At 40.3% G+C, this 25,781-nt stretch overlaps 1 protein-coding gene across 1 annotated transcript in view; it reads right to left on the reverse strand.

Moving 5' to 3' along the window:
- The window catches only part of KCTD17 (potassium channel tetramerization domain containing 17), a 69,627-nt gene that overhangs the window by 6,412 nt on the left and 37,434 nt on the right, over window positions 1-25,781 (reverse strand). The window contains exon 4 of the mRNA XM_089681837.1: window positions 1,883-1,978. Within this exon, the coding sequence (XP_089537963.1) occupies window positions 1,883-1,978 (96 nt within the window). The remainder of the gene's footprint in view (window positions 1-1,882; window positions 1,979-25,781) is intronic.

Below are 25,781 nucleotides of genomic sequence, written 5' to 3' on the forward strand. Positions count from 1 at the left end.
GTCACTGAACCAGGTTTTGGTACTTTTGGCAGTGTGGGCAGGTGCCAAGTCCTGCTGGAAAATGAAGTCAGCATCCCCATGAAGCTCATCTGCGGAAGGAAGCATGAAGTGCTCCAAAATCTCCTGGTAGATGGCTGTGTTGACCCTGGACTTAATGAAGCACAGTGGACCAGCACCAGCAGATGACATGGCTCCCCAAATCAACACAGACTGTGGAAACTTCACACTGGACTTCAAGCATCTTGCAGTGTGTGCCTCTCCATTCTTCCTCCATACTCTGGGTCCTTGGTTTCCAAATGAGATGCAAAAGTTGCTCTCATCAGAAAAGAGGACTTTGGACCACTGAGCAACAGACCAGGTTTGTTTTTCTTTTAGCCCAGGTAAGACGCTTGTGATGTTGTTTGTTGTTCAGGAGCAGCTTGACAAGAGGAATATGACATTTGAAGCCCATGTCCAGGATCCGTCTGTGTGTGGTGGCTCTTGATGCACTGACTCCAGCCTCAGTCCACTCCTTGTGAAAGTCCCCAACACTTTTGAATAGCCTTTTCTTGACAATCTTCTCTGGGCTGCGGTCATCCCTGCTGCTTGTGCACCTTTTTCTTCCACACTTTTCCCTTCCACATAACTTTCTATTAATGTGCTTTGATACAGCATGTTTGGGAACATCCAACTTCTTTTGCAATTACCTTTTGAGGCTTTCCCTCCTTATGGAGGGTGTCAATGATGGTTTTCTGCACAACTGTCAGGTCAGCAGTCTTTCCCATGATTGTGATTCCTACTGAACCAGACTGAGAGACCATTTAAAGGCTCAGGAACCCTTTGCAGGTGTTATGGCTTAATTAGCTGATTAGAGTGGGACACTTTGAGCCGAGAATATTGCACCTTTTAACAATATCTAATTTTTTGAGATTGTGGATTTGGGGTTTTCATGAGCTGTAAGCCATAATCATCACAATTATGACAAATCACGGCTTGAACGACCTTGCTTTGCATGTAATGAGTCTATCTCATACAGTATATTAGATTCACCTTTTAATTTGCATTACTGAAATAAATGAACTTTTGCACGATATTCTAATTTTTCGAGTTTCACCTGTAAATATGAATGATAAATACAAATAATTAAACTACTAATTAAAAATTAAAACATGTTCCAAATGATCACAATGAATGTGTTATACAATGAAGTGCTCACAAAGAAAGCCTCTTTATCAAAAAGTTCATTGAAATGTGAATGAAAACAAGAAACAAAAAAAGCTGCCATCTTCCACACAATCGAATCTGTACCAAATTTTCCAATGAGTGGTCACTCACAACCACCCAGTAAATTGCACACATACCAAAATTATCAGCTACTGTAAATATAGCTACAACAGCCAGCTTGCTCTGAGCCAATTGCTCTCTTCTTGCTGTCTAAGCCTTGTAGAGGATATCGTCTCTGTTCTTTTCCCACAGCAGGGTTATGCACCGATATATGGTATAATAAGGAGCTGCTGCCCAAGAATCGATACAGTGGCGTGATGTCAGTGCACAGACTCCGTCCTATGCGTTTCGTCAAACAAAACAAGTAGCTCTATCCAAAACTCTAAGACCCAACTGTGCAAATGACAACTAGCCCCAAACAATTAGAGGAGCTTCTCCCAAGGTGTTGCCCCTAGGCATGAGCCTACCATGTCTTATGGAAAATCCAGTGTGCTTACGAAATGTTCTTTCCCTACTGTGGACCCTCTTGTGCTGTACTGTATATCTACCACCCTAAATAGTTAGGAAGAAAAAAATAAGTGATGCATTTTTGTTTTCTATATTCTAGATTTCTAGAACATTTCTTGTTTATTTAAAATTTCCCCCCAATCCACCTGACAGATTCAGGAATGCTCATTACCTGCTCAAATTTCCAGTTGTCAGACATTGTAGAGACCATCTGTGCCAGCTCTGCTTCTTGACATTGCAGCACTCGATAAACATGCTTTGGTTGGGACTGAAAGAGAAACTATATGTTTTTAATTGGCATTTATATTAAAGTGGACCTAAAAAATGGCACATATGATTCACAGAGGGCATGGGCAGTATAGTCAAAGATGAAAGCTGGAGATCAACCCCTGCAAACACTTTCAAAATTACAGCAACAGTTCTTTTTTTTTTTTCTTTTTTTTTTTGGGGGGGGGGGACATAAATAAAAGGTTACCATGGTAATCACACCTATTAGTGTTATATTGTTTGTCTCAACCCTTTTAACGATCATTTTTGCATTGTGCACATGTGCAGAAAAAAAGTAATGACTGGGAAATGAAAAGGGCATTCATATACTGAATACAATAATTACACTGTTCAACAGGTAAAAAGTTTTGGGCATAAAATTAGCTAATCTTACATAATTTTGGGGTGCTGAAAACGAAAATGACCCTAAAAAATGTTGATTGGCTCTAGTTTCCATGATATATTCACCCATCTAATGACATAAGCCATTCAAAATTATGATGCAACTTCAGCTGCATATTGCGCAATTGATACTGGTGACCAATAGAAAATTGCATGTATACTGAGATGATGCAATATTAGCCTTTAATTGCATCACTTCACTGCATAAAAGCTGCAGTATCTGTAGCTGATTGTAGTTCGACAGCGTCTTTACATTTCGTTTTATGCTTATATAGGCTACTCAGTAATGCCTCGAACTTGTGTGAATAAAGCAGATAATTTCTGCTATATCTGCGGTGAAATAACTTTTATCTCACAAAAAAGGAGGAATGATTAAGAAAGCCTACAACTTGTATTTTGGCTGCAAGATAGGAGACCAGGACAAGAGCTGGGCACCACATATATGCTGCAATTCTTGTGGGACGGCACTGGAGCAATGGTTGAATGGAAAAAAGGCATCTATGCCTTTCGCTGTGCCAATGATTTGGAGAGAGCCAACAGATCATGTTAGTAATTGTTACTTTTGTATGGTGCCTCCAATTGTAAAAGGGCTAAATAAGAAGAAAAAGTTATCTGTGCACTATTCCATCGGCAATACGTCCAGTTCCTCATGGAGAGGGGCTACCAATTCCTAAAGCACCAGAATCCTTCGTGGTTGAGTCCAGTGAGGAAGAACCTGAAGCGTGTAGTCACGTGCAGTTGTAAGAGATAGCCCTTTCCTCGAATACAAGAGAAAAGCCAAGAGAAGCAAAACCGACACAAACTGAAGACAAAACTAGTGAGAATCCTAAGTATTAAAATGATTCAACTTAGCTTATGGCTATAATTTTTCTTGGTAATCCTATGCAATATATTATGCCATTTAGGCTTTGTTATGTAGTCAATATCACTTGCTTTATATTTGTGGAAAGACATCTATCTATATAATTATTGTGCATTATGTAGTCATTACGCCTATAGTAGAAAACTTTCCGTTTACAGAAAAACTAGAGCCAATTGACAAATTTCATTGTTATATTTGAACTCAGAATGTGAAATTCATTAAGAAATGGATCCTTTTGTTTCCAAAACTGGCAAAAAATAAAAATTTGTTGAACAGTGTTATAGGTATTAAAGCCAACCTTCACTTACAGCTTAGGCATTACATAACCCTAACCCTCACACCTCCCTATTACACGTCGGAATTTTTTTTTTTTTAGTAAGTACCTATTACAGCAGATGTTTTCTCCCACTTCCTCATTTCTAGCCTAGGTGAGGATGACATAGTCATAAGTCCACTATCCACTTGGAGCTTTTTGGGGTCGCACCACACATCCAAGAAAGCTTCAGGACAGTGTCCTCCAGTTGGTGCATCTTGAATATGCTCAGTAGGGCTGTGAGTGCTCAGTAAATCACAGTTCGCTCCTGAATCCAAGATGGCAGCACAAGAACAAAAAGTGAAGTTGTCCTTTATAGTCCTGTTATCCACCTTCCCTCCAATGTACTTGACATATTAAATACTTACCTTTCCTCCAAAGACCTTCACTGTGTACATGGTTAGACCCATACAGCCTTTTGTTGGAAATAGTACAGGATCCACGTCCAATGCACACCACCTATCCTATTCCTTCCTTTGGATGTGGGTGGGATTCCTGTGGGTAGATGTGTCTAGCATAAGCATGGCTCCATACGTTGAAATGGTACATGCACAGTGGACTCATGGTGCAGCCAGAACTATTAACAAAGAAAAGTTATATTGTGCCAGGCAAGGTCAGACAGTAAAAGTCTCTGGAGCATGGGTACACTAAGAGTGAGTTGCTATAATGATCATCTTGACTAAAAGTGAAGTTGTCTTTTAACTTTTCCCTGCTAGCAGGGTCATATGCTTTATTAATAAATCAACCCACCTCTGCTGGCAGGAAGGAGTTCCTGATGAGTACAGGCAGTACTTTGTCCTGTAACACTAGCTGGGATGCCAGACAAGGAGCCATTTGGGTAGTTATTTAAAAAACATCTCAGTTATGGTTAATATTTGCATGTATTTCTTTTCCATTAAAAGTTATGGAACACAAGGAGTAAGACTTTCTAGCTTGGCTTTGGATTGCTTGCATTGGAACAAAACAAGAAACTTTGACTAGACTGAGAGATTTCACAATTTACTTATTATTGAACACACACAACTGAAATGGCAAGGTCTAACCAGTACAGACCACAAAGTGTAACTAAGTACATCAATCCAGTGCAAACACCTCTGCAGGCAACAAGTTTTAAACATTTATTAAAGTGCAAACACCCTAATGAACTTAGGCCGATAGCCGATAAATATATTTTGGTGGACTTTGATAAAGCGGCAAGCATTTAGAAAGAATTCACTTTTATAGCCTTTAGTAATGATCACAGCCTAGTGTTTGCTTTTCCCAATGCTGCCTTCCATTACATTGCTTTGAATAGTAATGACCGAAGCTATATTAAATGGTTAAAGTAAAACAAAGATAGAATATGCAGCAAAAGAGAGGGGACGTGAAAAGAGAATCACAGAAAGTGGTTACATAATGGACAGAATGCGATACTCAAAGTAACTCCAAAAATTATGCTTTATTACACAGTACAAATGTGGACAAATGAGGTAAATACCTCAGTTCACTGTCACCTCAGTATGAGATAATACATAAACAGACCTAAAAACATGTAAAATCAAAAGTCAGGACCAAGTAGAAAAGTGCTGCAGACATAGTGACAATTGTCTAATACATTTGCAGCACCGACACAAAGGTTACACCGCCAAACAGGAGGTATATCAAAAAATTGCACCAATATAGGCATAGCATGCAGTGCAATAATGGCTGATAACAAGTACCACGTAGTTGATATAATTGCCCATGAACCAGGTAATGTGGGCCAAAAAATATATATAGAGAGAAAGATGTGGTAGGCCTCTATGGTGGCCAAAAGAGGCAATAATGACAATGGGTAATGGCAAAAGTAGATGGTAAAATCTCAAGCAGCAATATATATGTCCATAATGTGTAAAATGAACTGAACAGACAGTATGCAGGTCACCACTTGGCTTCATCAATGTAGTAGATCTGGCAGGGCCCTGCCTTAAGGGGTTTCTTCACCGCAACATGCGGACGTCACTTCCCTTGACGCGTCAAGGGAAATGACGTCAAGACGCACACAGGAACCGGAAGTTGACCGGCGGCCATTTTGAAAAGGGAAACGAACGATCTGGAGCACCTGGACGTTCTTCCTGGATGGCTGTGAGGCTGTGAGGTTTATACTATGATTGATTACGTGCATAAAGGCTTGTTTTGATGTAAGCAGTTCAAATAAAGGTCATTTGATTTTACTATTGGCGGTATTACACTATTGTGTTCCTTATGTTTTGTCCTTGGATGGAGTAAAGTGTCTGGAGACAGTGGGATCAGTGTGATTAAGGAATCCAGGGAGGATTGTGGAGATCATTCATCCTGAGAAAGCTGTTGGATTAATATGAGCATGTGTTTTCTGAAGTGTTGGTAAGGGTACCCTTACTATGAATAGAAGTGCACACCAGCTTGCAATTATTATTTTTTATGTGGGATTGAAGGGTGATTCACACACACAGTGTTTTCACTGATTATTTCACCGTTTTCACCGTTTTTTTCACCACTATCACTATTGGTCACTGAATTGTGTGAGATGAATTAAGTTTATGTTATATAAAGGATAATGCACTATATGTTATTTTCCTTTTTTTGAGGTACATGCACATGGGAGATCGTTAGAAGAATTTCTGAACATCTTGAACTATGATGTTATAGGATAGTGAGAGCTAACAACTATTTGATGGACTGATTGATGGACTTCACAGTTTTTATTTAAAGTTTGCTTATAACACTTTCACATATATAAATTTGTTACACCTTCAGGGGAAGGTGTTGTCTGTTTTGAGGGTTATTGTCAATCACATTTGTTTAGGAGGTGGTTTTTGATCAAATATGTATACAAGTATGTGGGGGACATACAAACTACTGAGTACCATTTTGAGTTACTGCAATGAAATTTCAGCAAAATGAACTAGCCTGCTGACTAATTTTTTCACTTTGATTTTCTGGGTGTCTTTGAACTGTGGGTTGATACTTTTCATTTTCATCAAACGTTGGGGCATCCTTTTCATCAAACGTTGGGGCTGTGTAGTTCATAATTATCAGCATATGCCATTCATATAAACTTGTATGCTTGCAGGATATGAGGAAATTGGGGAGCCAAAGATCATTTGGTAGCCAGATCATTTGCAGGGTTTGGCCAAGAGATTGTGGACATCCCAGCACTACACCTCTAAATTATTGAGTTTAGGTGTTTCCATTATCTCTAACATTGTATTGAATGATAGAAGATATAAATTATACTCACAAAATCATTGTGAATGACAGCGTTGTATAAAACTCAGGAATCAAAAGCAATGCCATCAATAGAACTCCCCAGGTTCAAGTGAATTATACCACCAACTGCCACATTTTGGGGTTAGACACCTCTTCTTAAAGCAGAACTCTGCTCTAAAGAAAGTGGCTTGTCCCCTTAACAAGAGAAATATTTGGTGCACTAAGAAGCAAAAAAACTGAAGTATACTGTGATGGCTAGTATATTAACCACACAAGTAAAGTCTTTAAAGTCCAAAGGTGGGTAAGGGATATTCCAACAATGCTTGACTCGGTGGCAGCCGATTCAAAAAGAGCTAGAAGAGACTCTGTATGAATCATAACAGAGAGAGAAGTAGCACATTGGCAACTCACAATAGTAGTAGTCAAATGAGTGCTTGTCAAACTGGTTTCAACCGCTGTGCAACTCCTCGCTGGTCCCACTGCAGGCAAGTCTCCAAAGCACTGTCCTTGGCTGTTCTGGTGGTTCCCATTACTTCCTGGTCAGTGTGGATCCTCAGGGCAGGCTGGAGTGTTGTCAACTCCAGGTACAGGAGCAGTAGGTGTGGTACGCGTTCGGAGCATGCATGCTCCTTCATCAGGCCACAAAGGGAGCATATTTTGGCATCATAGGTTAGTACAAAAAAACATATCAAGCTTCCCTCTCCTAAACTAATTAGACTAAGTGCTCAAATAAAATACAATAAATAAACATATAAGGTGGATATTAAGAAGTTGCACAGCGGTTGAAACCAGTTTGACAAGCCCCCATTTGACTACTACTATTGTAAGTTGCCAATTTTGTGGAATAAACTATTTGCTTATATTGCTGCACTTAGATGGCGCTGTTTGTTTTTTTGGGAGGGTGCATGTGATCAACACAGGGCCAATAAGCACTGTTCAGACAGCGGGTCAGGGGTCATGCAGCCTCATAGGGCAGTCAAAGGGGAATGAAAACTTATCCAACAAGCTTCAACCAGTGCTCGGCCAGACACTGATAGAAGTCACAAGACTACCATATACTGCTGATGAGAAAAGGTATTTAGCAGTTAATATTTACAAAAATAATTGCATTTCCATGTGCTGTGTACTATGGGAGACCAGATATAATGAATGCAAGGTCCTGGGTTTAAGTAACACTTTAAGTAAGGAAAAAATAGAGGTCAAAAAGGCACTTGTGTGGTTTAGCCAATCATTTTCTGCATATTAGATCATTATGGTCCATGTAACCCTGGCCAGGATGTGTCATTTGCATACATACTATGTGCTAAAAGGTGTCCCTCTTCATCATTTCACAAAGTTGGGAGGTGTGGGCACAAAGACTGCAAGCCAGGTCTTCCCAGTCAACATCAGTACATGACCTCACAAATGTTCTTATGGCTGAATGAATATAAACTTCCAGAGAGAAGCTGGCAGAAAAGCCTTTGCAAAAGAGTGGAGATTGCAAAATTGGTGACAACTCTTTTAGGTGCTCCATGGTGACAACTCTCTAAGGCACTGTTGGTTGCAGGCACTCTGATGTCATCAAGTACAATGAAGGACCTATAGGCCTGCAATGTATGTGAGGATCCCAAGAGACTGACCACAACCCAAAGTGTCTGCCTGCTGTCAGAGGAGCAAGTGAAAAAGTTAAAATCCCTTTTCTTGGTACCCCAGGCATAAACAAGAGTGTAATCTGTGCAGTGATGCGGGAGCCCCATTTCAAGAGAATTGTTTATTTTTTCTGGAGTTCAGTTTGAAGTCTGACACAGCCAGGCATCTATCATCTTCAGAAGTTAGACTGCAATGGCAGACCCCATACTCCTCTCATGACAGAGTTACCTTATAGCAGAACTACACTCACTGGCCACTTTATTAGATATACCTGTTCAATTGCTTGGTAACACAAATTGCTAGTCAGCCAATCACATGGCAGCAACCCAATGCATTTAGACATCTAGATGTGGTGAAGACAACTTGCTGAAGTACAAACTTCAGAATGGGGAAGAAAGGGGATTTAAGTGACTGAACGTGGCACGTTTGATGGTGCCAGATGGGCTGGTCTGAGTACTTCACAAATTGCTAATCCACTGGGATTTTCATGCACAACCATCTCTAGGGTTTACAGAGAATGGTACGAAAAAGAGAAAATAGCCAGTGAGCGGCAGTTGTGTGGACGAAAATGCCTTGTTGATGGCAGAGGTGAGAGGAGAATGGGCAGACTGGTTTGAGATTATAGAAAGGCATTCTATCATGTAAATATGGAGCAAAATCTCTGAGGAATGTTTCCAACAACCTTGTTGATTCAATGCCATGAAGAATTAAGGCAATTCTGAAGGCAAAAGGGGGTCCAATGCGGTACAAGCAAGGTGTACTTAATAAAGTGGCTGTAATGTTCTGGGCAGTATGCGTCCAGGGTTGAATACCCAGAATGCAGCCTGCTTGTGTTCTGGACATTTGTCCCTGGATGTATACTGCCCTAAACACTAGTACCACCCAGTGCACCATCCAGACCCATCCAGATGCAACAGCTTTCAGCCTCTCATAGAGTTTTGCTGGGGAAAAGCAGAGTGCCTGTTCATGTAGGCTGTGTAAGGCCCTTTTCACACAGGTGTTCTGTTTTTTCTCAATGGTTTTTTTAAAGAAAAAACAGATCAGTTTTTCATCAGTTTGTTTTACATCCACTACCAATGCAAAAACTGACTGTTTGTCCATTTACATCCATTTTTCATCCGTTCCATTTTTTTAACGGAACAAAAATGCAGACTTGTTCCATTTGAAAAATGGACCTGACTGGAAGCAGACAAAAAACTGATGTAAGTGGACGACCCCCTGTGTTTCATCCATTTGCCCATAGGAATGCAATGTTGTCCGTTTTTCATCCAGCAACAGAATGAAGAAAAATAGACAGACGGAACGCCCGTGTGAAAGGGGCCTTACAGAGCATATATCTACCATTGCTGCCTCCTCCCCACTTGTTATCGATTGTTAAGGATGCTTTTGGCTTCACAATCCATAGCCACCTAGCAAGCAGTGATGATGACCATGGGCAGAGCCTGATGGAGATTTACAGACACTTGTTTCCTATCAGATCCACACTCTTCTTGTGACTGACAACCAATAGTGAGTGGATTCTATAGCCAATAGCAGCCTGCCAACTGCCTGCTGTCGATCACAATATGGTGGACCTGATGGGGAACTAGAGTCTGGGAATCCCCATTGGGCTTCACCCACCCAGCTTTAAATGATAAGTTCACCTTTCATAACATGTTACATGTTACACCCATCTTCAGGGTGTAACATATAACGAATGCACCTGGATCTTCTTCTCCCTGACTAGCTGTCAAATTTAAAAAAAACGCGGCCGCGCAAGGTTCTGCCCGAACGGCCGCGACACTCATTCGCTGTGTTATGTGAATGAGAAACTACAAGTCCCAACAGCCTTAGTGGCTGTCGGCTTGTAGTTCTCAATGATCAACCATGGCGCTATGGAGAGCCATGGTAGTTGACTGAGTCTTCTTGTCAGTATATCTGCTTGCCCGTATATCTCAGATATATTGACAGATCTGCAGGAGACCGCATTGCACCTAAGGTTGCCACCTCATCCCTTTAAAACCGAACACATATTAATTACACAGGTTTTGAGGCTAATTTAATGCAGATTAGATACCAAGTGAGTTTAATTGCCACCTTAATCAGCCACAGAACCTGTGTAATTAATATGTGTTCGATTTTAAAGGAATGAGGTGGCAACCCTAATGGCACCAGTGATCTACTGATCAGTGCCCATCTGAGCTGCCTTTCAGTGCCACCTATCAGTGCCAGTCAGTGCCGCCTATTAGTGCCAGTCAGTGCCGCCTATCAGTGTGCATCAGTGTCTCCTATCAGTGCCCGTCAGTGCCGCCTAACAGTGCCAGTCAGTGCAACCTAACAGTGCCATGCAGTGTCGCCTATCAGTGCCAGTCAGTGCTGCCTATCAGTGCCACCTATCAGTGCCACATATGAGTGCTGCTTTTCAGTGCCCATCAGTGATGCCTGTCAATGCCCATCAGTGCCACCTACCAGAGCCCATCAGTGCCCATCAGTGCAGCCTATCAGTGCCCATCACTGCCGACTCATTAGCGCACATCAGTGAAGGAAATAAATCACTTATTTACAAAATTGTAAAAATTATAACAGAAACTAAGAAAAAACTTTTTTTTTCAAAATTTTCATTTGTTTTTGGTTTGTCTAGCAAAAAATAAAAAACCCAGAGGTGATTAAGTACTACCAAAAGAAAGCTCTATCTGTCTCAAAAAAAATGATAAAAATTTCATATGAGTACAATGTTGCATGACCGCGTAATTGTCATTCAAAGTGCAACAGCACTGAAAGCTGGAAATTGGCCTGGGCAGGAAGGGGGTATAAGTGCTCTGTAGGCTAGTGGTTAAAGCAAAAAAAGCAAGCGTTCCTGCTATGCTCAGGTGTGAATTGGACCGGAAACTCCTAAAAGCTGTCTGTGAGCGCCTCCACACAGTGTGTGCTCCAGATTCATGTACTTGTTTACAACAGGTACATGAATTTGTCACCAACACCAACATTTGCCGTGCGTAGGCTCATTAGAATTCTAAAGAGTGTCTTAGACACTCTGTATGACTTTACCTGAGTGTCTTATCTGTGTGACAGCGAGAGGCTCCATCTTCCATCCAGCTGTATTAGATAAAGTGAGAATACGTAATACATTTTAAATTAATCATTCACCCCTGGGCAGCATCCATGAATAGTATATTCCATTCTTGTCTACAGTATGCACAAAAACAAATTAGGGCATGCAGACTATTGTGCGAGTGTGGCATTTAGCCTACCAAATTATTTTTGTGTGTAGACATCTTAGTTAATATTTTATTCACATTTATGTATCATTCACTTTGTGGGTTAGTAGAGTTACTGCTGAAAGATATTTTTTTTCTATATTTCATGATGTGATTCATGATAAGAAAACAATATTTAGAGATAGTTCAGAGAGCTGAAGGAAAATTTGCTCCCTACGGGTTATTTAGATTGACTCTGGTGTACAGTATTATAGAGAACAAAATGCGACTGGGCTCAAAACAGGCATTTCCAAAGCAAGCTGGCTTAGCTAGGGGTCTATGTATAAAAAAGGTGCTTTGTGAATGTCTCAGCATTCATGTAAAAGTCATAAATAATACCGGAAATGTTTATAATAAGAGTGAAATGTCAGGTTCTATCAATTCAATCTTCAGAGAAAATAAGCCTTAAGAACATTCAACCACAAGAGTTAAAGAACATTCGGACAATAGAGAAAATAGATGAACACTAAAGGCTAGGAATATTTGACCAAAAGAGGATATAATGAGATTTCTTCCAGTGGGCTGAAAAAAAAAAAACAACAAGATTCCTCCATCCACACAAACAAGGTGGAGAGAGAAATCCTCCTGGCCAGGACATTGTATCTGACACCTATAGCTGTCAGAATACATGGATTAGTAGCTGTAGACACTGATCAAGAACAAATTCCAATCCAAGCATGTTCCTTTGACAGAAAATCAATCTAACAATAGACTACTGATGTTCGAGGATGGCCATTCACTAATCGAAATTTGGCCAGCCCCTGCTGAACTGGCCAGCCTGCTCACACCACATATGAATATATAGGAATATTGTGTAGACTGGAGGACTGGGTAGATCTGTAAGTCAGCTGCATATGTCATCTTCAAACCAGAAGTCCCATGAGACATTAGAATTCTAAATTCACCATAACCGATCTTGGTGAGATCAGATGCTTTAAGGGCAGAGGAGAGACCTAGAGTCTAACACACCCCAGATTTCTCTTTCACTGCCTATTGCTATCACAGGGGATTTTTACATTCTCTGTGATAACAATAAAAGTGATTAAAAAAATGTAAATGGGCAGTGTAAAAATAAAAAAGCAAAATAAATAATTTTTAAAAAATCACCCCTGCCCACCCTCCTGTGCTCATGTGCAAAGGCAAATACAATCGTCGGTCCCGTGTCAGTATGTAAACATAGATTGCACTATGCAGGTGAGTTAAACGTCAGATTGAGGGCTGTATTTCTAGCACTAGACCTCCTGTATAAATTTAAAGTGGTAACCTGTAACGGTTTTTAAAGCATCACTTATGGATATGAAAAATGTACGTAGTTTGTTGCCATTGCACGGGTGTGCACAATTTTAAAGCATGTCATGTTTGGTATCTATTTACTCGGCGTAACATCTTTTATATTTTATCAAACAACTGGAAAATATATTTTGTGTTTTTGTGCATTAAAATTAAAAAAAGTATATTTTTTCCACAAAACTAGCATTTGATTAATTGCTGCCCACATACTGTGTGACATAAAAATTTGCAACACCCACTGTTTTATTCTCTAGGGCCTCTGCTTTAAAAAAATGTATATAATATTTGCAGGGTTCAAAGTCATTTTCTGCAAACTGTATTTAAACAAAAAGTGTCAGAAAAGGCTTAGTCTGCAAGTGGTTGGAAGAGTGGGTGATGTGTGGCATAAGCTTCTAATGTTGGTCCTTAAATGCCAGGATAGTAGAAGCAACCCCCCAAATGACCCCTTTTTGGAAAGTAGACACTCCGTGTTATTTGCTAAAGGGCATGGTGAATATTTTGCAGATCTCATTTGTTGCCACAAGTTTTGGAAAAATGAAGAAAGCAAATAAAAATATCTGCAAATTACCAAACCTCTCATTGAATTTTTTTGGATGTCTACTTTCCAAAAAATCCCGGCACCCCTTATGACTAAGTCCCGGATGTGATGAAATGAGTCAAGGGAAGTGACGTCGGACATACAGGAGAGGACCCGGAAGTGGCGCGTTGGCCATTTTGGAAGCTGGAAAACCGCATGTCATATACACTGGAAGCTGCTCGGCAACCCCGAGAGGTTTGAAAGGAATGGGAATTTGCTTTATATTCAATGTTACACTGTAAGCAGTCAAAATAAAGTTTATAATTATATTTATATAAAATGGAGTTACACTATATGCTATTTATACATTTATTGCATGAGCACTCTGGAGCCCTGGGAAATGTTTCCTTAAACCATAAGCTTGCTCAGGAGGATATGGTGGATAATGTCCTAGGAGATATACTTCAGGAGTGGAGGAAAAGAGCGGAAGTATGCTGCTGATTCCTATGATATGATAAAGGCATGTTTTATATAATATTTGGTAAGAGTATATATGCTTGACACCATAGAAGTGTACACCATTGTGGTCACGGAGTTTGCTGTACTCACAGAGTGATGCACTAGCACTTATTTTGCACAGTGTTCACTATTTTGCACTATATTAATTTTGCACTATATATTTTTGAGTGAAATCTGTTGGAAAAGGGATGATATAATTTTGTGATTGGTTTATTAAGGTAATGCACTATTTGAGTTTTTTGGGGGGTTTTTTAGGCACTTTCTGTCCTTTAAGAGCCAGTGGAGGGGCTCAGCACCAAAGGATCTGATAAGTTGGACTTTGGACACTTATTTTTGTTGCAGTTACTTTATTTAAATAAACTTTGGAGGAATTTTATACTGATAAATTTGGAGATTGGACTTTATGTTTTGGAATTTGACACTTTGTAATTATTTTAGATTTAGTACTAGGGTTTATGGTGTGAGGAGTACATATTAGATTTTTATGTGATGAAAGCAGCAATGTTAACTGCTAAACTGCCATATTACTCATGCTTGAGTATGCTTTCTCTTGGTTTTTCTGTGCCACTTCTATTTTTCACTTTTTACAATGGTATAGGGCTCATGTTAAATAAGCTGTTTAGTATGGTTTGTTTTACATCCCTCTACCTTCTATCCTTGGGAATCATCATCGCAATTAAGCCATCATACAAACATTTGTGTTATGAACAGGAATCTATGCCGCACCTGACTAAGATAATAACAGGATTGTACAAAATGCTATTAAAAGAACCGGCCCATTCTCTGCGTGTTCTATTACTACATGGAGAAACTTAGAAGAGAACAAAGCACTCACTACAGGAAAGAAATTATATATTATGGCACTATGATAATGATTAATGATAATTACATGAATTACACACATATGCATGGTGGTTGTGGCTTTAAATAACCTTTCAATGCTAGCCCTGATAGAAGATGCTTTTACAATACGATCTACTAAATCACTGATGGAGTTAACCACTTGTTCTCCAGAGGATTTAGGAGTGAAAGCCCTGCGCTAACTCAATGATGAGAGAGAGAGAAAAACAAAAACAAAAAAAAAAACCACAAAAGCATAAAAGAAAATAAAAGTTGTGATGATAGTGGCTGCTGCTAACATCAAATTGTGTTCCCACAATAGTAGAGCAAATTAAAAATAAATAAGTGATGTAGCGCTGCTATATAATAGCTACAAAAAATTTAAAAGTGACATAACTGAATGAAGTGTCCATAATGAGTCCATAAATGTAAAATCAATCAATTAATATTAACTGCTTGCTGACCAGTCACTGTATAAAAATGGCGACAGGGCAGCACCGCTGCGCAAAATCATGTTTTAAAACACCATTTTGCAAAACAAGTAGGGGGCGCGTGCGAGGCGTGCGACTGCCCTACCCGTACCGGCGATCGCGGCCATGGGTGTCAATCACCGGGTCCCGGCCGGTCATTACCCGCCGGCTCCCGGCGATTGCTGGCAAACAGTGGCACAGAGCACAGCTGCATTGTTTTCAATGCAGCCTGCTCCCTGTCAGTTCCCAACACAATGTTCCTGAGAATGGAGTTTAGCTCTCGGGATCAGTGTGTTCCTGTGAAGTACACCCCCCCCAGTAAAACACTCTCCTCACACAGTTAACTCTTTGATTGCCTAAAAATGTTAACTCCTTCCTCCCCAGTGCCATTAGTACAGTGTCAGTGTTTTTTTTTTCAACTGATCTCTGTATTGGTGTCACTGTGGATATCAATGACCCCAAGTCAGTTCCCCCCCCAGTGTCAAAATGTCCGGCGCAGTCCCGCCATAAGTCGCTGATCACTCTCATAAATCGCTGATCACCGCCATAAGTCGCTGATCGCCGTCATTATTTGTATAAAAAAAAATCCCAGTATCTTTCCCGCCATTTGTAGATGCTATAACTTTCATGTAAACCAATTAATATTCACGTATTGGGATTTTTTTTAGCAAAGACATGTCACAGAATACATTTTGGCTGACATTTATGACGAAATTAGATTTTTTAAAAAAGGCCAAAATATTGGTTTTTTTTTTCAAAATTGTCAGCCTTTTTTATAGCGCAAAAAATAAAAAACACACAGGCAATCAAATACCACCGAAAGAAAGCTCAATTAGTGGGAATAAAGGACATAAATTTAATTTGGGTGCAGTGTTGCATGACCGCACATTTTTCATTTTTCAGCTAAAGTAACGCAGCGACATAACACAAACCGCTTCTGTAACCGCTTCCTGACCGCCCCATAGCAGAAATACTGCTACAGGGCAGCATATATATATATATATACATGATTTGCGCTCCCGTGGTTTTCACGCCCCTCCCAGATAGCGTCAGATTGCCCGTCAGTACACCAGTCATCACATTTAACCCCTTGATTGCCAAGAACATGCTCATACACAATAAACCTCCATTGCTAGTATAGCGTCTGAACGGATCAATATCTTTGGAAGAAGATGAAAGAAAGAGCGCACAAACCTTGCGTATTACCTCAATAAATAGTGACTAATTTTATTATTAAGGAAATATACTCACAAAGTGATGGTATAACAGGCATAAGTAACCATAATCCAAACAGGGTTACAGGTAAATCCAAAAGGGGGGGGTGAAGGCTAACGCGTTTCGAAGGTTGCTCCCTTCTTCATCAGAGCTGGGTTGAGCAGATAGAGACTTCAGTATGGCAGAGTTCCCATGGCAAGGAGATATGTCAGTGTCAGTATTACAGCAGTTCAGCCTGTTTAGTAATACTGACACTCAGTGGCTGAATATCTCCTTGCCATGGGAACTTTGCCATACTGAAGTCTCTATCTGCTCAACCCAGCTCTGATAAAGAAGGGAGCACCCTTCGAAACGCGTTAGCATTCATCCCCCCCCCCTTTGGATTTACCTGTAACCCTGTTTGGATAATGGTTACTTATGTCTGTTATACCATCACTTTGTGAGTATATTTCCTTAATAATAAAATTAGTCACTATTTATTGAGGTAATGTGCAAGGTTTGTGCGCTCTCTTTCATCTTCTTCTACAGTTTTATCAAGCTTCCCCAGCTTCATGATAGAGCTACACAACCTCTGATCACCAGCGGATGAACACACAACACGCTGCTTGTTACTAATGCCCGTTTGATCTGAGTCTTTGAGCGCAGGAGATAATGGATCTTTGGATCAATATCTTTGATCAGATCAGCACTATACCAGCGTTCACATTAGTATAGCATCCCCAAAAACGCAGCGTTAGCGGGATCAGCACCTGCGTTTAGCCCCTACGCTTACCCCCCCCTTCTCCCCCAGCAAGTGCAGTGTCAGTAGGTCACTGTCACTTGATACATTGCACACAAAACCGCTGTGTTCGCAGAATCAGACCTGATCTCTGTTAGCACTTGCCGGTAAATTTTGATGACTCTCATATGCAGCAGAGTGCCAATACTAGTGCCGCACTGCCTTTTGGTGAACTGGCAAGCACCAGCGGTCTAGTACATCTTGGTCTTTCACATATCTCTTAGATTGTAAGCTCCCAGGATCAGGGCCCTCTTGTATTGAACTGTATTGGTGCTGTATTGTCTCCTGTTATACTGTAAAGCGCTGAGCAAACTGTTGGAGCTATATAAATCCTGTATAATAATAATACCAGCACTGCAGTATGACTTGGTGATGTGGCGAGTCCCATAAGTCCAGTACAAGCTGGTGCGGTGGCGAGCACAAGTATTGTCCCGCAGCTACCAAGAATTCGCACACAGGCCCAGTGAGCCCCAAGTGTCCTTCTGGATGTTTTTGCAAATCCCGATTGACAGCCCACAAATTCTGCAGCACCCGTACTTCCCCCTTTCACTGCCCTACCCGGAATTCAGGTGGAAATAGCAAATTTAACTCCTCCCCTTGATTTTTGGAGCTGTTTTTCACGGAATATCTGTATGCGTTGATTGATCAAAGCAATTTATATGCACAACAATTTATCGCCGCCAACCCAAATTTAAACCTTGCCAGACCAGTCACATGGAAACTCAGTACGGTTTCTGAATTTACATTTTTTTTGGGCCTAACCCTCAACATGGGCATTACTAAAAGAAATGAATTGCGGTTGTATTGGTCCACAGACCTGATTCATCGTATGCCGTGTTCTCTGCTGCCATGGCCAGGCATAGATATGAGAGTATAATGTGTTTTATGCATTTCAACAACAATACACTCTGTCATCCTCGGGGTAACCCTGAATTTGATTGGCTCCACAAAATTCAGCCCCTCGCAAATCACTTTAACCAAACATTTGCAGATGTCTATACTCCCCAGCAAAAAATCTGCGTTGAGGAGTCCCTGATTAATTTTTCTGGCCACCTTGCATTCAAACAATTTCTCCCCAGCAAGCGTGCCAGAAATGGGGTCAAGATGTAGAGGGCAACAGGCTATACTTATAAGTTTCGGATTTACGAGGGAAAAGATAGTCACGTGGAGCCCCCCGGATGCCCAGACTACATGGGGAGCAGTGGCAAGATAGTTTGGGACTTGGTGTCATAATTTCTCCATATGGGGTACCACTTATACATGGACAATTTTTATTCAAGCGTGCCACTATTTAGACATTTGTACAATCTTGGAACTGGCGCATGTGGCAAAGTGTGACCTAATGTGTGCCCACCATTAGAAGTGGGTGGATGCAGGGCGGTATATTCTAATGGTGGGCATACCACACACTTTTTCTGGCAGAGATTTCTTCTCATTTTTTCATTCAGTTCACAGGCTGCATACAAAAAAAAAAAGAACATAGCATATACAGTCAGGTCCATAAATATTGGGACATCGACACAATTCTAACATTTTTGGCTCTATACACCACCACAATGGATTTGAAATGAAACGAACAAGATGTGCTTTAACTGCAGACTGTCAGCTTTAATTTGAGGGTATTTACATCCAAATCAGATGAACGGTATAGGAATTACAACAGTTTGCATATGTGCCTCCCACTTGTTAAGGGACCAGAAGTAATGGGACAATTGGCTTCTCAGCTGTTCCATGGCCAGGTGTGTTATTCCCTCATTATCCCAATTACAATGAGCAGATAAAAGGTCCAGAGTTCATTTCAAGTGTGCTATTTGCATTTGGAATCTGTTGCTGTCAACTCTCAAGATGAGATCCAAAGACCTGTCACTATCAGTGAAGCAAGCCATCATTAGGCTGAAAAAACAAAACAAACCCATCAGAGAGATAGCAAAAACATTAGGCATGGCCAAAACAACTGTTTGGAACATTCTTAAAAAGAAGGAATGCACCTGTGAGCTCAGCAACACCAAAAGACCCGGAAGACCACGGAAAACAAGTGTGGTGGATGACAGAAGAATTCTTTCCCTGGTGAAGAAAACACCCTTCACAACAGTTGGCCAGATCAAGAACACTCTCCAGGAGGTAGGTGTATGTGTGTTAAAGTCAACAATCAAGAGAAGACTTCACCAGAGTGAATACAGAGGGTTCACCACAAGATGGAAACCATTGGTGAGCCTCAAAAACAGGAAGGCCAGATTAGAGTTTGCCAAACGACATCTAAAAAAGCCTTCACAGTTCTGGAACAACATCCTATGAACAGATGAGACCGAGATCAACTTGTACCCGAGTGATGGGAAGAGAAGAGTGTGGAGAAGGAAAGGAACTGCTCATGATCCTAAGCATACCACCTCATCAGTGAAGCATGGTGGTGGTAGTGTCATGGCGTGGGCATGTATGGCTGCCAATGGAACTGGTTCTCTTGTATTTATTGATGATGTGACTGCTGACAAATGCAGCAGGATGAATTCTGAAGTGTTTTGGGCAATATTATCTGCTCATATTCAACCAAATGCTTCAGAACTCATTGGACGCCGCTTCACAGTGCAGATGGACAATGACCCAAAGCATACTGCAAAAGCAACCAAAGAGTTTTTTAAGGGAAAGAAGTGGAATGTTATGCAATGGCCAAGTCAATCACCTGACCTGAATCCGATTGAGCATGCATTTCACTTGCTGAAGACAAAACTGAAGGGAAAATGCCCCAAGAACAAGCAGGAAATGAAGACAGTTGCAGTAGAGGCCTGGCAGAGCATCACCAGGGATGAAACCCAGCGTCTAGTGATGTCTATGCATTCCAGACTTCAGGCTGTAATTGACTGCAAAGGATTTGCAACCAAGTATTAAAAAGTGAAAGTTTGATTTATGATTATTATTCTGTCCCATTACTTTTGGTCCCTTAACAAGTGGGAGGCACATATGCAAACTGTTGTAATTCCTACACCGTTCACCTGATTTGGATGTAAATACCCTCAAATTAAAGTTGACAGTCTGCAGTTAAAGCACATCTTGTTTGTTTCATTTCAAATCCATTGTGGTGGTGTATAGAGCTAAAAATGTTAGAATTGTGTCGATGTCCCAATATTTATGGACCTGACTGTATACCCAACAAGGACCAGCGTCGTACTGGTACATTACTGGACTTTGAATGGTTATACCAGGAATATGCCTACAGCTGCAGGCATCATCCTGGCATCGTTTTTTTCAGCCGGCGATCGGCTTTCATGTAAAAGCAATCCTAGTGGCTAATTAGCTGCAGGATTTATTTTACAAGCAGTGGGATATGATGCCCCCCCTCCCCCGCTGCCTTCCACGGCCTTCTCGGGCAGTCCCGTGCCATCGGAGGAACCTGAGAATGCAGCCAGTGTTTCTGCCAGCTGACCATAGAGCTGATTAGAGACCAGAGTGATGCCAATCATCTCTATAGTCTAAGATTTCGGAAGCTACGAGCATTTCATCGCTTCAGTTTTGCAGGATATAAACAGCGCCATTTGTAAATTGGGAAAGCATCTGATCACACCGATCTTGGTTTGATTAGATAATATAAGGGCAGAGGAGATATCTAGAGCCTGATAGACCCCAGATTTCTCAAAAAAGAATATATGACAATGCCCATTGAAGTTACAGGGGATATTTGGATTTCATGTGATAGCATTAAAAGTGATCAAAAAAAAAAATTAAAGGTACAGTGTAAAAATAATTAAAAAAATCAAAATAACTTAAAAAAAAAAACCTCCCATGCACACACACCTGTGTGCACAGGTGTTGACCCTGTGCCGATATGTAAACAGCGGTTGCACCATTAATGTGAGGAATCGCCGTGAACATCAGATCAAGGGCAGTAATTTTAACACTAGACCTCCTCTGTAAATCTAAAATGGTAGCTAAAGGGTTGCCTATGGATATTAAAAATGTATGCAGTTTGTCGCCATTGCACAGGGCATGCGCAGTTTTAAAGCATGTCATGTTTGGTATCTATTTACTCGGCATAGCATCATCTTTTATATCTTACCAAATAATTGGCCGATATATTGTGCTTTTGTGCATTAAAAGTAAAAAAAAATTATTTTTTTCTAAAAATTGCGTTTGAAAAATCGCTGCGTGAGTACTATGTGCCATAAAAAATTGTAGTACCCACCATTTTATTCACTAGGGTGTCTGCTTTAAAAAAAAATATAATGTTCGGGGGTCTAAATTAATTTCCTAGCAAAAAATATAGATTTTTTTCATGTGAACAAAACTGTCAGAAAAGGCTTGATCTTCAGGTGATTAGAAGAGTGAGTGATGTGTGGCATAAACTTCTAATGCTGGGCATAAAATGCCCCCACCCCCCCAAAACGACTCCTTTTTGGAAAGAAGACACCCCAAACTATTTGCTGAGAGGCATATTGAATCAATAGAAGAATTTATTTTTTTACAAGTTTTTGGAAAATGACAAAAAAAAAATATTTTTTTTTTTTACACAAAATTGTCACTTAAATGATTTACTGCTCACACATGCCATGGGTATATGTGGAATTACTCCCCAAAATACATTTTGCTAAAATGAATGAAATAGTATATTTGGTTTGTGATGCTCTGATACAGATACAGTGTAGTTATGCTTTAAAATATCTCCTTTAAGCTCCATGCACACTTTTCGTAAGCTCAAAAAACACTAGAAAAAAATGCTGGATGAAAAACGCTGGTAATAGCATTTTTGTGAAATCTTGTAGTAGCATTTAGGAGTGTTAGCATTTTATTAGCATTTTTACAGGACATGGGAAAAACAAAAAAAAGAATAACGCTTGAAAAAAGCTGTCAGGAGCGTTCCACGTTTTTTCCTCTACGAAAACAATTTTTTTTCTGCTCCTAAACATTGAAGCTTGAAAAACGTTTCTAGCATAATACAGTGTGCATAGACACAAAGGATAACAGTATTTAGCTTCTAGAAGCAGAACAAAAGCTGATAATAGCTTCCAGGAGCTTCAAAAAACGCTAGTGTAGATGGAGCCTAAAGCCGGCCATACACAGGTCGAATGCCGAAAGAATTTTCTTCCGAAAAACTTTTCTAAGAATTTTCGTTCGACTTTCGCACAATTAGTGGGTGACAGAATTTTCGTGTGACTATCGAATTTAAGTGATCGGGCATGTTGGAAATTTTTTTAAATACAAGTGAATTTTGAATCAATGATGGGAGAATTGTGCAGGAAATATAAACAAAAAAGAAATGAACATGAACTGTGACCAGGAAAGAAAAGAGAATTCTTGGCCACGAAAATTCCTTTCTGTAGCAACATGAGGTGCAATTGAAGGTTGGGTTAGTTGAATTTCGAAATCAATGGTGGCACCATTGGATTACAAAACGTACAAAATTTCCATTCGCAATTCAACCCATGTATGGCCTGCATTAAGACGAATATTCTCTGTTAATCTGATGTGCAGTATCCTCCGGATTGGAAATCATTAAAGAATATGTAAAGTCAACATTTCATATATGGTTTATATATCAACATTTCATATACCTGATATGTGCATGCTGTACCGTGTACTTGTATAAAAAAAAAGTATTCCGTTCTCTTTGTATTGCTTCCTTTGTGTGACTACCCTGGTGTTCCTGACAGTCCCTCTGCTTTCCTATTAAACATTTACTACACTAAGCAGTAGAGCACAGCGTGGTCAGTTTTCTAGCTGTGCTGGGAATTCAGCCTGTTGTCTTCCAATGATCAGACATCTGCAGACACCCCCCTTCACAGCCTTTCACTGGGAAGATCAGTATATGCTGTTTCTCCTCCCCCAGATCTTATGCAGCTAAGAACAGAGGGTATATGATCACTTATAAAAAAAGGAAAAGAGGTATTATGTTTTTATATTTATACACAAATGTGTTGCTTTTTATTTCTATTTTAGTCTTCATGCACACTGGGCCTTTTTATAGCTGTTTTTGGCGCCAGGCATTTTTTTTCTATAGCCAGCAAACTCACCAGTATGTTATCCTATGTGTCCATGCACACATACAGTATCTCACAGAAGTGACTACACCCCTCACATTTTTGTAAATATATTATTATATCTTTTCATGTGACAACACTGAAGAAATTACACTTTGTTACAATGTAAAGTAGTGAGTGTACAGCTTGCATAACAGTGTAAATTTGCTGTCCCCTCAAAATAACTCAACACACAGCCATTAATGTCTAAACCGCTGGCAACAAAAGTTAAATGTCCAAATTGGGCCCAAAGTGTCAAAATTATTTTCCAGCACTGCTTTAACCCTCTGGGGCATGGAGTTCACCAGAGCCTCACAGGTTGCCACTGGAGCCCTCCACTCCTCCATGATGACATCACGGAGCTGGTGGATGTTAGAGACCTTGCACTCCTCCACCTTCCATTTGAGGATGCCCCACAGATGCTCAATAGAGTTTAGGTCTGGAGACATGCTTGGCCAGTCCATCACCTTTACCCTCAGCTTCCTTAGCAAGGCAGTGTTCTTCTTGGAGGTGTGTTTGGGGTCGTTATCATGTTGGAATACTGCCCTGTGGTCCAGTCTCATGCTCTGCTTCACTATGTCACAGTACATGTTGGCAGTCATGGTTCCCTCAATGAACTGTAGCTCTCCTGTGCCGGCAGCACTCATGCAGCCCCAGACCATGACACTCCCACCACCAAGCTTGACTGTAGGCAAGACACACTTGTCTTTGTACTCCTCACCAGGTTGTCACCACACACACATGACGCCATCTGAACCAAATCAGTTTATCTTGGTCTCATCAGACCACAGGACATGGTTCCAGTAATCCATGTCCTTAGTCTGCTTGTCTTCAGCAAACTGTTTGCAGGCTTTCTTCTGCATCATCTTTAGAAGAGGCTTCCTTCTGGGACGACAGCCATGTAGACCCATTTGATGCAGTGTGCGGTGTATGGTCTGAGCACTGACAGGCTGACCGCCCACCCCTTCAACCTCTGCAGCAATTCTGGCAACACTCATACATCTAGTTTCCAAAGACAACCTCTGGATATGACGCTGAGCACTATTATCATGTCAAAGTGGCAACATAGGTTTAATAAGTTTAACATACTGCATGCTCTTTGCTCTTAATGAGAATAGAGAGAAAAGGTTGAAAGGACTTGGCTAATGAACCTTTGAAAAGTTTTTGCCTTTCAGATGTTGGAGACCTGTGATGGGAAATGCTCATTTGCAAGTGAAGAACACAATGCCATGAAAAGCTATGTTGTGTTAATACCAATGTACATGAATTACAAAGACTTTAAACTAATGGACTTATCAAGACAATCATTTTTTTCCCTTATTTTCATTATCTTTTATCTCTCGATCTTTTTCTTAAAACCAGAGAGCGGCATTTAAACCTGATAATCATTTTAAAACCTGTATATCCTGTACCATCTGTATACATGTAACTCCTGAGGTAAGACACTACAAAATGGCTTTGCATAACTTATTGGGTGTCTGAGTATTTGCACACTGATGCTCAGACTGGGCAGAATAAATTGAGAATATATTACATTGGGAGTCTTTCTTTAAAATTATAAGAGGGGTGAGTGAAAGTTATCACTCCAGTCAGATTTTTGAATAACGGGTATATTTTAGAGGTTGGTGAAGAAAGATGTAACCAATTTCAATTTCATATTTTATTTGAGCCATTATGAAGCATTCAATACCTCAAATCACAATGCAACTCTTCTAGTTGATATTATATGTTTACTATTTATGAATCAGTTCTGGAGTACAGAACCGATTCAAGTGGGGGCGTATGTAGACATATAAAATGTGTGTATCATAGATATAACTATATATATATATATATAAAATGTGAGTAAATGTACTGTATATACATTCATGTATGTGAAGGTGGCATTCATAGTGGGCCATACAAACTGCATATTTTACACACCAAAAGGATAGCCAAGGACTCCTTACTATGTTCATTTATGCATGAGGTAATAACCTTACATTTGTTATGTTGGGTTAACCTGTTTTTGGGTACATATGTGGAGAGTCAGGGGAAGTTTAAGAGCAGGTAATTTGTAAACTTGCAAGGGTAATAAAATGCAGATAGCTCAGTCAGACTTGAAAGGAGTTGGCCAACATCTGCTAACAGAGGTATTAAGTATGGTAAATAGCATTCTTCAAAGGGTAACTTGTTTATCTAATTAATAGTAGAAGAATGCAGTTTAGGAAATATCTAGACACCTTTACTTCAGCTGTCCAAGCCCAAAAGGCATTACCTGTCACCCAGAAGATCAAAGGGGCTCCTAAAAGTGGCCAATCAGAGTTCTTGCCATTGTACTGAATGGGAAAAATGTGTATATTAAGGAAGCTTATTATTGGTTAAATGTGACAGGACTCAAGAAGGTTCTCTGAAGGGTTCTAATGATTGCATGAATATTCTAAGTATCCTGTCATCTGCCTTGTCTGTACCTCCGCTGGGAGAGGAGATTTTTCCTGTCATTAATATGGGAGCACAGATATAGATCATAACTCACATTATT

This window comes from Staurois parvus, unplaced genomic scaffold (genome assembly GCF_062004578.1).
Source record: "Staurois parvus isolate SC_StPar_1 unplaced genomic scaffold, SC_StPar_1.0 ptg000282l, whole genome shotgun sequence".
NCBI lineage: Eukaryota > Metazoa > Chordata > Amphibia > Anura > Ranidae > Staurois > Staurois parvus.